General features: G+C 50.9%; 1 protein-coding gene across 1 annotated transcript in view; it reads left to right on the top strand.

Annotated features, from left to right (window-relative positions):
* The window catches only part of BORCS5 (BLOC-1 related complex subunit 5), a 65,509-nt gene that overhangs the window by 2,765 nt on the left and 47,914 nt on the right, over positions 1-14,830 (top strand). Inside the window, exon 2 of the mRNA XM_055118533.1 lies at positions 1,058-1,201. Coding sequence (XP_054974508.1) covers positions 1,058-1,201 — 144 coding nt within the window. The remainder of the gene's footprint in view (positions 1-1,057; positions 1,202-14,830) is intronic.

Below are 14,830 nucleotides of genomic sequence, written 5' to 3' on the forward strand. Positions count from 1 at the left end.
TGTGGTGCTGACGATGTGACCCTGGGTCAACTGCGTGCAAGGGAAGTGCCCTATCCGCTGTACTGTCTCTCCAGCCCCATCAAACATTCTTGTTTTGGCAGCTTTGCGACCCCATTGTCACTAGACTGGCCCCTTAGACCGCCAGTTCCCCTCCTGCTTCTAGCACTCTTGACCTGGAGCAAGTCACAGCCCGAGTTTGTTCTCTGATTCCCTCTTCGGTGAATAGGGGCAGCAAGATGGGCGAAGAAGAGAACTCAGCAAATGCCTCTGTGTCCTGAATGATAACGATTTGAAATTACACAAGCTTTTTCGTGCATGTTATGGATTTCTGTAATGCTTGAGGGTTTTTGGTTGTTGGTTTTGTTTGGGGGCCACTGTCGCAGGTGCTCACGTGCCCCTGGTTGCGTGTGTCGGGACCATGTGGTAGAGCTGGTCTTTGAGCTGTCTTCCAGGGCCATGTTCGAGAGTTTTGGGGTTGTTTTGTTTTTGAACCGCACCCGGCAGTGCTCCAGGGCCGCTCCAGGCTCTGTGCTGGGGGTTCACTCCCACCCGTGCTGGGAGGGCCATGCCAGGCCTGGGTCGAACCTGGACCTCCGGCATCTAAAGCATGGCCTTAGCCCATTGAGCTCTCGCTCCTACCCCCACACCCCTGCAAGGCAGGCACCCTAATTAACAGACTAATAGTCCAGTTAGAAATTTTTTTTTCTTTCTTTTTGGGTCACACCTGGCGATGCACAGGGGTTACTCCTGGCTCATGCACTCAGGAATTACTCCTGGCAGTGCTCAGGGGACCATATGGGATGCTGGGAATCGAATCCGGGTCGGCCACGTGCAAGGCAAACGCCCTGCCCACTGTGCTATCGCTATTTTTTAAAGACTCTAACAAATATAAGACCTCACCCCATCCCCAACTCATCCTCTGCATTTCATGCCACTGCAGGATAACTGCAGATGTGTGTGTGTATGTCTGTGTGTCTGTGTGTCTGCACTGCGAACAGGCCCTAGAGAGCCAGCTAACACCCGACGGCTGACCGGTTCCCCCCTTCTCTCCCTGCAGTGGCGCCCTCTCCCGCCAAGCACAGAGCCAAGATGGATGATATCGTGGTGGTAGCTCAGGGCTCACAGGCCTCGAGGAATGTCAGCAACGATCCTGATGTCATCAAGTTGCAAGAGATTCCGACCTTCCAGCCGCTTCTGAAAGGTAGGGCCTTGGCCTTTGTCTCCGCGGCACTCATTAGGAAGGTTTGCAGGGCCCCAGAGACACCCCTCCTCTGCTCTGGGTCTGTGCCCTGGTGAAGTCTTCTTGGCTCATGCACTCAGGAATCACTCCTGGCGGTGCTCAGGGGACCCTATGGGATGCTGGGAATCGAACCTGGGTTGGCTACATGCAAGGCAAACGCCCTACCCGCTGTGCTATCGCTCCAGCCCCCGGTGAGGTCTTCTTGGCGCAGCCTTCCCCACTGACAGTGCTCGGCCCGCCCGCCTTTCTCCCTCGCGCTTCATCCCCACTGCCCCACCGCACAGGTGGCTGGGGGCTCCCTGGGTCTCCTGGCTTCTCCGTCAGTGCTCTTCGGCCTGACTCTCAGTCTTTTGTGCACCGCCGAGTCCTCAGTGTTTAAAGGAGAGCCAGTTTCACGCAGGGCTGGGTGAGGGAGGTGAATGATGTCGGGCGTTACGTTTCCAAACAAGAGTCCATTCTTGCTTGGCTGGACAATGGAGGCACTTGTTGAGTTCCATCCAAAGAATCCCCATGACCACTGATAACACATACAATTAACACATACAATTAATCCTTTCTGCATGCTTAGAATGTGTTTAACATGCCCCCCCTCCAGACACACACACACACACACACACACACACACACACACACACACACACACACACACACATTCCCTTTCAATTCCCTTTCATTTTCCACCAGTAACTATTTTGGAATGGTTTGTGTAAGATAGAACAGCTGGCGGACAGGCAGAAGTTGAACCTTGATGTCGCTGGTGTCAAATCACATACCGGTTACGTTATCCCCCATCACTTCCTTAAATAAGCGGGTGGTGCTTTATGTATGATTATATTTACTGGGAGGCTGTCCCTGGTGGTGTCCAGAGGTTCTTCCTGGACTGCAGTGGAGCTGTGTCTCGAGCCGCTGGCTCTCTCGTGTGGCCGAGCACCCCGTCAGATTCCCCCGCTCCCCACTTTCTCAGGGTTAGTCTTTGGCCGACGCTTCTTGACTTTCGTTAAGCTAAGGAGCATGTGACATTCCTCTAAAGCTGGCATCCATGAAGCGTCCGTTTGGGGGACAGACACTCGAGTCCACGCCTTCCTCCCAGCTGGGGCTCACACACAGCTCCCCGCCTCTGTTCCTGTTTGCTGTGTCCTTTTTAATTTTCTCTTTTCTTTTTGGGTCACACCTGGAGATGCCCAGAGGTTATTCCTGGCTCTGCACTCAGGAATCACTCCTGGCGGTGCTCAGAGGCCTGTATGGGATGCCGGGGATCGAACCCGGGTTGGCCACATACAAGGCAAATGCCCTCCCTGCTGTACTATTGCTCCGGCCCCCTTGCTGTGTCCTTTCTTCCCACCAAATCCTTTAGAGCTAGGGGAGGACTCTTGGGACCATATTTCCTCCCCACTTCAGAAACCAGAAGACCCCACAGGGCTGGGGCGACAGTCCAGCGGGTAAGGCTCCTGAGTTGCACACAGTCGACTTGGGTTCGATCCCCGGCACCCCACACGGACCCCTGTGCACCGCCAGCAATAAATTCACACCTGCCAGTGCTTGGGGGTCACTCCTGTGGGGCTTGGGGGACCCTGTGGGAGGAGGGGGTGGGGATGGAGCCCAGCTTGGCCCACCCAAGGCAAGCGTCCTGCCTGCTGTCCTGTCGCTCCTCCCCGAGCCCCAGGACATTTTACTTTCCTGGGATTGATGTTTTCACCTTAGGTATTTGAAGTGGCTCCTCTTGTGGATACCAGACGGTGGGGGTAGGAGAAGACTTGGCTTTAACGGGAAGCCAACATCACATTTAGGAGCATCCCCGGCATCTCCGAGAGTGAACGAGGCGGTGTCCTGAGTGCAGTGTGGCCGGACCTGGTGGCCCCGAGCCCTGGGTCTCCGCACAGCTGTGGGCTTTGCTCGTGCGCACCCGGAGAAGAGGCGTGAGAGAGGGCGAGAAGGCACTGGGCGGGCGTGGCCTGAGAATGGGGCTGGTCACTTGTGGCCTCGGCCCACCAGTAGGAGCAGGAAAGGCCGTGAGCATTGCAGTAGATGTCCGTGTGTCACGTGTGTGAAGGAAGTATTCACCTGTGTGATTAGAAAAGATCCACAAGGGGTTCAGCTGGGTGGAAATAATCATGAGTGTCATTAGAGAATTAAAAATAAAGGTCAAAGAGAGAGAGAGAGAGAGAGTATTGTAAGTAGGGTGCTTGGCCTTGCACGCCACTGCTGTGGGTTTGATCCCCAGCATCCCATACGGTTCCCCCAGCCAGGAGTGCTCCCTGAGGACAGAGACAAGAGTAAGTCCTAAGCATGGCTAGGCGTGGCCCTGAGACCAACAATAAATAAAGAAATAAATAAGAGATAATATAAATGGGTCACCTCCCGAGTACCTCTGGGTGAGAACCGTGATGGAAACACTGTGTCAGCTCATCGCTGTGAGTCTCGGTGAGCCCCTGTCTCAGGGTGGCCTGGGGGACGCCGGGGTTTTCCTGACATCTTGGGCAGAGAACGAGACTCAGCACAGCCCACTCCGGAGACCACCAGACTGGAACAGGAAGGAGAGTGACGGGGTGGGGGCTGTGTTGGGGTTGGGGTGCAGGATGTGTCCGGAGTCCCTTGTGGTGTCTTTGGTGGTGTCCGGAATTGAACCCAGGGTCTCCCGCATGCCAGGTAAGTGCTTGGCCGCTGAGCCCCTTCCCGGGCCTGGCCCCTGCTGTGGCATGGCTCTGCCCGTTTACTTAGGGCCTTCGTGGGCCCCCCCGGGCAGCAGTGGCAGGGGCCCCTCATCACTGTCACCCTTAGATTCTCATCTCTTCCCCCCACCCCTTTGCTGCTTGCAGGGTGAAGTTATTTCTTAAGGCAGTCAAAAGGCCACCCATTGAAGGCTCTACCCCCCAGGTTTGATTTCAGAAAGCTTTTATCCAAGCTAATGACCGTTTACTCCTTCAAAACAAAATATTCAAGTATTACACAGAGTTTGCTATTGTTCCATAATGTCATATGATGTAATGCCAGTGCTGGTGGGTGATCTGCAGAGGCAGCGGCTGGGCGAGTTTGGGGCTCTCGGTAAGACTGAGGTCATGTTTGCATTTTTAACAAGCAAGCACATTCTTTCTTTGGTCTTAACCCTTTTGGGTAAATATCCCGAGAGTATAATTTATACTGTGTACTAGTGCCAAGGAAGTCAAGAGAATTTCTGTTGGGTTTTTTTTTTTCCTATTTTTTGGTAACAGAATCTGAATTAGGGATTTCTTTTGAAATGTAAAGTAGTTAATTAACAAATTAGTACCAGTAAATGGCCATAACTGAGCACAGAAGGGAAATGGAGGTGGAATGCAATTGAAATTCCAGGCCCTAGACTTAGTTCAACTTATTGCCCCTCCCCTTCCCCCCTTTGGTCTGAATCCCACTATTTTGGGTCATTCTATAGAAATAAAGTATTTGAGGGGCTGGAGCCATAGCGCAGCGGGTAGGCCTTGCATGCGGTCGACCTGGGTTTGATTCCTAGCATCCCATATGGTCCCCCAAGTACCATCAGGAGTAATTCCTGAGTGCAGAGCCAGGAGTAACCCCCGTGCATCGCGGGGTATGACCCAAAAAGAGGAAAAAAAAAAAGAAATAACGTATTTGAGAGTAGTAGAGTATTGACTTATAGGCATATTATAAAAGTGGTCACCCCTGGAGATGAATCTGTGTGTGTAACACACCATGGACGTTTGTGCGTGCACATGGCTTTCTCAGCCACGGCCCAGGGTACCTCAGGAGATGTCCAGTTTCCTAAGGCCAGGCCTGTCTTGACCTCCTGATGATGAGGTCAGATGTGCATGGTGTAGCGGCAGAAGGGCCCTGCACAGCTTTGTGGAGGGTTGTATGTCGGGCTGTCATGGACAGGCAATGTTCTGTTTTCCTTTTTGGTTTTAAGGCCTCACCTGGCTCTGCTCAGGGCCCGTACCTGCTGGTACCGGGGGGCCAGTTGCGGTGCTGGGATTTGAACCCATGTCAAAGGCACTGGCACGTGCAAACCTTAGCTCCTTCACCTTTGTGGAGGCCATGTAAACAACAGAGCCTCTGTGTGTGTGTGTGTGTGTGTGTGTGTGTGTGTGTGTGTGTGTGTGTGTGTGTGTGTGTGTGTGTGTGTGTGAATCATGGAACAGCGGTGAAGGTTCCCAGAGGAACGCGGAGTGCTGGTGCCCAGCTTGCAGCTGGGAAAGAATGATCTATGGGAAAAGGTGCCGAGGGCAGCCTGGGGGAGCTAGATTTCAAACGTCCTGTTTCCTCATGTCTGACACTCATGCGATAGACAGATAAATCAAACAAAGTGGAAAGTGAGTTTAGGCCCATGTCGCCACCGTCAGACCTCCGTGCACAGACCCAGGAGAAGGGAGGGAGCCAAGGAATGAATCTCCGTCAGCGCCCAGGGCTTCTGGGGGGCCCCTCAGCCCAGGGTCAGCCCTGAGGGTGCCTTACCCCAGATGCCACGTTTGCAGCGTAGATGACTTGTAGATTGTGTGTGTGTGTGTGTGTGTGTGTGTGTGTGTAACAGTTTTTCAGTTGATCTTTGACCATGACTTACCCTGCCAGGCGTCCACCTTCCCCACAGGAGCGGGAAGGCCAATGGACACTTTATCTATTTGGTTTTGGGCCACATCCAGTGATGCTTAGGGGTTACCCCTGGCTCTGCACTCAGGAATTACTCCTGGTGGTGCTCAGGGGACTATCTGGGATGCCGGGAATCGAACCCAGGTTAGCTGGCATGAAAGGCAAGCACCCTACCCGCTGTACTATCCCTCCAGTGGACACTTTAGATCGACTGAGAGGGGTGCCGACGGCACGAGCAGATTGGCTTTTCACACGTAATTTTGTTTGGAGGGAAAGTGTTGGGGAGGGGAGTGGGCAGCACCCAAAGGTGTTCAGGGGCTGTCCTGGCTCTGTGCTTGGAAGTAAACTCCTAATAGTGCTCTGGGGAGCCACACCTGAGGCCCGGGAGTTGAAGTGGGGTTAGCAGCGTGCATGGCAAGCGCTCGAACCCCTCAATTTTCAGAATTTTTTTTAACCACACCGAAAGTGGAGGGCCCACAGCCAAAGAACGACCCCCCCCCCAACAAGAGCTACCACCCAAATGTGCCTGTCTCCAAGCAGGGGTGTGTTGTCTGGTAAGCTCAGAAAGGACGGGGGGGGGGGTAGGGGGGTGGCGGGGAGGGGACCTTACAGGCAGATTTAAAAACAGGAGGCTGTGCTCAGGACACCGTGGTTAACCACATAGTCTTTTTGTTTATTTTCCTTATTGTTGTTCGGGGGTAGGGCACAACTTCGCGATGCTCAGGGGTTACTCCTGGCTCTGCACTCAGGGATCACTCCTGGCAGTGCCGGGGGGACCACCTGGGATGCCGGGGATCGAACCTCGGTCAGCCGCGTGCAAGGCCAGTGCCCGTCCCGCTGTGCTCTTGCTCCAGCCCCTAACCACATGTTCTCAGTTCTTTATTCCCTCTTTGATATCCGAGTTTCCGTTTTGAGAATTGCAGCATTTCTTGGCAGCGTTTTAGCAAATAAATGATTTTCGTTGTTCTGAAAGTGTCATTTTGTTTGGTTTGGTTTTGGGGGCCACAGCCAGTGGTGCCCGGGGGCTCCCCCGGCTCTGTCCTCAGAGTCAGCCCTGGAGGTGCTGTGGGACCATGTGGCACATGGGTTGCGCCGGCCTACTGTGTGCAGAGCAGGCCTTTCCCCCCCCCCCCCAGCTCTCTACCCGGCCCCTTATTCAGTCTTTTTAGGGACATTTTCCCCTTTGGGAAATAAATGGGTGAGGGTCTCATTATTCTACACACTTTCTCTCACTGGCTAGAATGTCCCGTGGCCTATCTTCTTTCTTTCTTTCTTTCTTTTCTTTCTTTCTTTCTTTCTTTCTTTCTTTCTTTCTTTCTTTCTTTCTTTCTTTCTTTCTTTCTTTCTTTCTTTCTTTCTTTCTTTCTTTCTCTTTCCTTCCTCCTCCCTCCCTCCTTTCTTTCTTTCTTTCTTTCTTTCTTTCTTTCTTTCTTTCTTTCTTTCTTCTTCTTTCTTTCTTTCTTCCTTCCTTCCTTCCTTCCTTCCTTCCTTCCTTCCTTCTCCTTCCTTCCTTTCTTTCTTTCTTTCTTTCTTTCTTTCTTTCTTCCTTTCTTTCTTTCTTTCTTTCTTTCTTTTCTTTCTCACACCCAGCGATGCATAGGGGTTACTCCTGGCTCATGCACTCAGGAATTAATCCTGGTGGTGCTTGGGGGACCATATGGGATGCCCGGAATCAAACCCGGGTTAGCCTCGTGCAAGGAAAATGCCCTACCCGCTGTGTTATCACTCCAGCCCCTGGCTCATTCACTTCTGCAGTGTTTCAGGAAATACTTGCCAAGCGTCTGCTCCTGAGAGTGGGGTTAGCAGAGACTCTGAGGCACAGTTTCGGTCCTTCTCTGACTTACACAGATCACTAACTCTACATAGTATAATAGGAGGAATTCTGTCCAAAGGCTTAAGTGGGCGTGTGTGGAGGAGGGAATAATTTAATTGCCCTTGGAATTTGAGGCAGCTTCATTAGAAAGTAACATTTGACCTGGGCTTTGAGGGATGAATAGGAGCTAGCCACATAGAGACAACAGCATGGCCTAGGGTACTCATGTTTTAAAGAACTTTCCAGAGACAAAAAGATGTGATTAAGATGCCCCAATGCTTCCCTGTCCTTCGCCAACTATAAGACCAAGACGACTGCCCTCCGATGTCCTGATGGATCTATCACATCTTCCAGAAGGGCAATGGAGAGAATTATTCATGACTTCTTTTTTTTTTTAAAAATTTTTTATTTAATCACCATGTGAAAAGTTACAAAGATTTCAGGCTTAAGTCTCAGTCGTACAATGCTCAAATACCCATCCCTTCACCAGTGCCCATATTCTACCACCAGGAACCCCAGTATACCTTTCCCCACCCCGCTGCCTGTGTAGCTGATAATTTTCACTTTACTTTCTCTTTACTTTGATGACATTCAATATTTCAACATAAAACTCACTATAAGTATTTGGAATTTTCCCCCCAAAATCGAACCTGCTGAAAAGGCAGCATTTGATAATTTGTTTTCCCTTGCTGAGAATGAAGAGATATGAAGTTTTGAATTTCTGTATTTTAGTATTTTAGTAACTAAGTCCCAGGAAATTTCTGCCAAAAATTGCATCATTGCAAGCTCACACCTCTGTTTAGTGGGCCTTATAGGATGGCGGTCACTACGCCGCCCCCCTGGAAAGGAGAAACCAAGAGAGAAAAACCTTTCCCCTCCTGGGGTGGCATAGGGCTGTGGCTTAGTTCACAGTCTGGAGGCATTTCTGCAAGAAGCTGCTGGTGCCGAGAGTAGTTAGATGGCCTCTGGGATCACAGGTGTTCAACAACGGAGGGGCCACACATGAGTGGCCGCGGGGATCACATCTGGGCGGAGAGCGGTGCCGGTACCGCCCCCCTATCACGAGATCTCTCACGCGTCCCGTTGGTGCAAGCTGGTACCTTTCTTTAGTGGGCGTTATAAGATGGTGGTCGTCACGCCGCCCCTCCCCCCCAAGGAAAAGCCGAGAGAGAAAAACCTTTCCCCTCCTGGGGCGTCATGGGGCCATGGCTTAGTTCACAGTCTGAAGGCATTTCTTCAAGAAGCTGCTGGTCTTTTCACAACTTCTACTCAGGATCTCTTCGACAGCCACGTCCACCTGCCCACACACCAAATTCCGCAGGATGGATATGTCGTTCCCAATGTCCTCCCTTCCAAAATCCGACACACCATTTCATCAGTAAAGACGTGGATAGTACCCGGTCCAAACAAGGTCAGACCCGAACACCTGAAGAATCTGCCGCCAGTACTCATCAATACACTGGCCCAACTCTTCACACGCTACCTGTCCGAATGCAAGGTTCCGTCCCAGTGGAAAACCAGTAGGACCGTTCTGTTGTACAAGAAGGGAGACATCCATGACATCAGCAACTATCGCCCAATCTGCCTGCTGTCTGTCGTCTACAAGTTGTTCGCTCGAGTCATCCTGAATAGAATAGGCAGAGCACTAGACGAAGGACAACCATGCGAGCAAGCCGGGTTCCGAAAAGGATTCAGAACAATCAACCATATCCACACAGTGACCAAGCTCATTGAAGTTTTGCGAGAGTTCAAGATGCCACTCTGTCTAACGTTCATTGATTTAAAGGCCTTTGAATCTGTTGAGACTGAAGCGGTCATTGAAGCCCTAGTGAAACAGGGTGTTCAAACTCAAGATCCTCCGTAAGCTGTATTACGGATTCACCACCAGGATCTCACCATTCTACAAGGAAGTGATCATTGACGTAAAGACAGGGGTTCATTGGGGTGATATCATTTCACCGAAACTCTTCAGTGCCACCTTCGAGAACATCATGCAAGGACTGGAGTGGGAAGGAATGGGAATGAAGATTTCTCCTTCCAACCCATCTCTTGTGGAATATGACAGGAAAGATAAATGTATACATTTCTCTCTCAGGCCCTGATTTGCCAGTCATTTCTGCTGAATGATATCCTAGACACAGTCTGAATAGTCTAAAATTCTGTCATCTTTAATTTTTCTACTTTTCCAAAGGTCACATGTAAATATGCTTCTGTTTTTAAATACATGCCATTTGAGACCAAGATGTTTACTTTGGAAAGCTGAGGCTTTAAAGTGTTCCCAGGATTAAAAATGTCACTGTCACTGTCACTGTCATCCTGTTGCTCATCGATTTGCTCAAGCGGGCACCAGTAATGTCTCCATTGTGAGACTTGTTGTTACTGTTTTTGGCATATCGAATACGACACAGGTAGCTTGCCAGGCTCTGCCGTGCAGGCAGGATACTCTCAGTAGCTTGCCGGGCTCTCCGAGAGGGATGGAGGAATCGAACCCAGGTCGGCTGTGTGCAAGGCAAATGCATACCTGCTGTGCTATCACTCCAGTCCAGAATTTAAAATAATAATAATAATAATGATAATAATAATACTTTTTATTCTCTCTCACCCCAAAATTGAAAAGATTAATTTGATGCAAATTTTATTGTCCTTGGATTTTTATGATTTTCTCGTCTAAGGCATCAGTAGAAGCCCTGTCCTCTTTTTAGTGACATTTTGTGGATGAACTGATCCAAGATTACCGAGTTTCTGCTGTTCATGAGCAGCCTGACGGCTGTCGCTGAGGCTGTAAGTTGGTGGAGGAATCACTCCTGGCGGTGCTCGGGGGACCATATGGGATGCTGGGAATCGAACCCGGGTCGGCCGTGTGCAAGGCTAATGCCCTTCCCACTGTGTTATCACTCCAGCCCCACTTCTCGTTTTTTTTTTGTTCTTTTTTTCTTTTTGGGTCACACCCGGGAATGCACAGGGGTCACTCCTGGCTCATGCACTCAGGAATCACCCCTGGCGATGCTCGGGGGACCATATGGTATGCTGGGAATCGAACCCGGGTCGGCCACGTGCAAGGCAAACGCCCTACCCGCTGTGCTATCGCTCCAGCCCCTGGCCCATCTGATTTTTGACGCCTTGGCAAACAAGGCACCAGAACTCCGGATTGAGTGAAATGTGAGACTCCAAGCATAGCTCTTACGATTCCTCTTTGGGAGACCCGAATAGCGTTCCCATCCTGTTTTCGTAGGGCAGGTCTCTGGGTCTGTTACAACACGGAGGCAAATGGAATCCTAGAAACTTAGATCAGTGTGAGTCAGCTTGTGGTCACGGTGGCATTTCCCCGTGATGTGACCGAAGTCACTGAAGGTGGACCGTGCGGTCAGTGCCAGCCTTCAGGTGTGTTGAGCTGGGTGGGCTTCTCGGCCCCTTCCCCGTCAGATTTCCTTGATCCTACCAGGCTGACAGGACTCTGTAGGGTTTTTTTTTTTTTCTTTCTGGGTCACACCCGGCGATGCACAGGGGTTACTCCTGGCTCTGCACTCAGGAATTACCCCTGGCAGTGCTCAGGGGACCATATGGGATGCCGGGAATCGAACCCAGCTCGGCTGCGTGCAAGGCAAACGTCCTCCCTGCTCTGCAGTTTTGAGATTTCGCACGGCCGCGTGTGAGGCTGAGTGGTCCAGGAGCCGCAGGTCTGGCGCAATTTCGTGGCTCGGCCGTGGGACGAGATTCAGTCGTGGAGCTGGGACTTTTCTCCCCGAGGGTGGCGGGTGTGGCTGTGGGCTTCGGGGACTTCGTGCAGAAAGGGGAACCTGCCTGCCCCCCTACGGAGAAGCCCCGGGAGTTCTCAGCCCAGACCAGCCTGCCTGGGAAGGCTCAGCAGTACCGTGTTCCCTTGGCGACGTGACGTGACACTGGGGCGTTTCTCTCTCGGGTCATTTTAACCCAGAAGCTCTTTTTTCAGCTGATAGTGAAATGTCACGGCCGGGCAGAGCTGACCGGCCAGAGGGCCAGAGGCTAGGCCTGGCCCTGTGTGGACCAGTGAGCAGCACCGGATGTGGGCCTGCTGGGCCAGGAGCACTGCTGGCCCGAGCAACGCTGCACAGCGGGCCAGGCATCACTTCAAGTGTCCCCCACGCCTCCTTGTCCCTGCTTGGGACTCTGGGCACCCCCCCTTCCGTTGCATCACGATTCATGTTTGCCAGCCACAAGAAGGGGACACACGGAGAGGCGTTAGCAGCTTTACAGGCGAAGGAACACTCAGGCGTCCGTGAACGCTAACAGATACCTCGGCCCCCGCCCGTAGTTTGCGGTTTTCCGCGGGTAAGATGGCCTCCCTTGAGTGCAGGTCAGCGTGGGGCCGTGTGGAGTGCCGCCGCGGCCACTAGGTGTCGCTGGGCTCCAGGCCTTGGCCAGCGGGTTGACACTGCTGTGGCCCGTGGGCTGTTTGCAAAGACCTTGGGCTGATTAACTTAGTGAGGCAGCAGCCCGGGTTCCTTCCTCCCGGGTCACGGCTTGCTCTGCGCACAAGCTGGCTGGAAAACCTACCTGTCTTAGGACACATTTGTAATGTATCATGAATTATTTTATTGTCTATTGGGCCAGAAAAGGGGACGGGGGGGGGGGGCAGGAGGAGGGGGGAGGAGGAGGGAGAGGGGAAAAACCGTTTCGCCCTAGGAAACGGTTTGGTTTCAGTGACCTTAATTTTTTGGAGAGTACACGCTGTTTCAGTCGGCCACGGAATTGAAAATTATTGATGTATGAAATTTCCTTTAGTGTCGGGAATTGCGTCTTAAATCATCGCTAGTTCTCCGGGGTTGAGCACCAAGCTGGACGCCTGGGCGGCCGATGTTATGAGGCGACAGTGGCTAAGTGCCACGGGGAGGAAGATGGGCCACAGGCTGGGGAAGCCACGGGCTGGGCCGCCGCACGACCTGCCCCTCGGGGGACTCTGTCAGGAGAGCGCGGGGCTCGAAGCAGGGCGGTGAGGAGAGATTTCTCGAGAAAGGGTGTTTAGAGAGGGAAAGGGAAGGCCAGGCATAGTGCGGAAGGAAGGTGAACCCAGGCCCAAGGTAGGAAAAAGGCGGAAAGGCAGGAGCTCAAGGGCCTTGAATTTTAGCTTTACACTTGGAGATTTTATACACACACACACACACACACACACATCTCAAGTGCCTTAGTCACTGTAATCTCTCCCTAGCCCTAGAATTAATAGTCGCTATTATGAGAGGAGATATTAAAGGGCATTAAGATAAGTAAGGATATAATAATAAATGAGTTATGCTTTGTCATTTGCAAAATACTAGCACTTGAAGGGAGATGATTTTTTTTTTTTAATTTTAAAGTCCTTCTGTTCCAGGGGCTGGAGTGATAGCACAGCGGGTAGGGCATTTGCCTTGCACGCGGCCGACCTGGGTTCAATTCCCAGCATCCCATATGGTCCCCCGAGCACGACCAGGGGTAATTCTTGAGTGCAGAGCCAGGAGTAACCCCTGTGCAACACCAGGTGTGACCCAAAAAGAAAAAATAAATAAATAAATAAATAAATAAATAAATAAAATCCTTCTGTTTCAAAGTCTATTTAGAAACCAGTTCCACTTAAGTGATATAATATATAGGGCGAGGGACTGCAGTGCTAGTACCGCGTGCTGCTGGCCCGGGTTTGATCCCTGGCAACTGTGTATGGTTCTCCGAGCCGGCCAGGAGTGAGGCCCGCACACATGGCCCCGAGACGTGTATTAGTGAAATGCCCCGGAGGCCCTGGCCCAGTGATTCTTGTTGATAATAATGGTACTGACCAATTGAAAATAATTCGGGACACTCTACAGAGTAACCGACCGATTGTATCTTCCTGAGATCCCACAGTTAGCCAAAGACCAGGGATGCCTGAGGAACTCAGAGACTGCGGGACTGAAGAGAACATCCAGCCCGGGCTCTGAGTTGGACCCGAGAGTGAAAGGGAGACTAGTAGGAAAACAAAGAATTAGTTATGGCTTACAGTTTAGTAGCTGGCACTGCGATCATTGTACCCTATTTGCTAGGGGAAGTGGTGCGGGGCAGAAGGGAGCCTTCTGTTCACATTTTGAGCACCCCAAAGGTGCTTTGGGGCTACTCCTAATTCAGTGCACACCACCCCATGGCATGCTAGGAATGGAGCACGGAGCCCCGCTGAGCTGGCTCCCTCTTTCTTTTTCTTTCTTTCTTTCTTTCTTTCTTTCTTTCTTTCTTTCTTTCTTTCTTTCTTTCTTTCTTTCTTTCTTTCTTTCTTTCTTTCCTTTCTTTCTTTCTTTCTTTCTTTCTTTCTTTCTTTCTTTCTTTCTTTCTTTCTTTCTTTCTTTCTATCTTTCCTTCCTTCCTTCTTTCCTTCTTTCTTTCTTTCTTTCTTTCTTTCTTTCTTTCTTTCTTTCTTTCTTTCTTTCTTTCTTTCTTTCTTTCTTTCTAAATGTATTGAATCACTATGAGATAGTTACAAACTTTCATGTTTGGATTATAATCACACAATGATCAAACACCCATCCCTCCACCAGTGCACATTCCCCACCACCAATATCCCAGTATATCCCCCCTTTCCCACCCCCCCTGCCTCCATGGCAGACAATATTCCCCATATTCTCTCTCTACTTTTGGGCATTATGGCTTGCAACACAGATACCGAGAAATCATCATGTTGGGTCCATTATCTACTTTCAGCACACATCTCTCATCCCAACTGGTTCCTCCAGCCATCATTTTCTTAGCGATCCCTTCTCTATTCCATCTGCCTTCTCCCCTCCGCTCATGAAGCAGTCTTCCAACTATGGGGCAGTCCCCCTGGCCCTTGTATCTACTGTCCTCGGGTGTCAGCCTCATGTGATGCTACCCTACACTCCACAAATGAGTGCAGTCCCTCTATGTCCGTCCCTCTGTTTCTGACTCATTTCACTTTGGCTCCCCGTTTCTGAGAACACTGTACTTTATGTAATATTTTTTTCATGGCTACTTGAAAAATAAAGTTAAATGTAATCTTGTTTTAGGAAAGATAGTAATACCATATTGAGACCAAGTTTTCTATTAACAGGTCAGATGATAAAAGAAACGTTCTCGCATCTCCCACCACCTTAAAGAATTTTGGGGGATAAGTACCCACGAGGATGACTTAAGGCAAGAGCAAATTCCCTTGGGAGTCCAGAAATAGAAGTTTCAAGACCCTGGAGAGTAGTGAACACCTCAGTGCACAA

This window comes from Sorex araneus, chromosome 10 (genome assembly GCF_027595985.1).
Source record: "Sorex araneus isolate mSorAra2 chromosome 10, mSorAra2.pri, whole genome shotgun sequence".
Taxonomy (NCBI): Eukaryota; Metazoa; Chordata; class Mammalia; order Eulipotyphla; family Soricidae; genus Sorex; species Sorex araneus.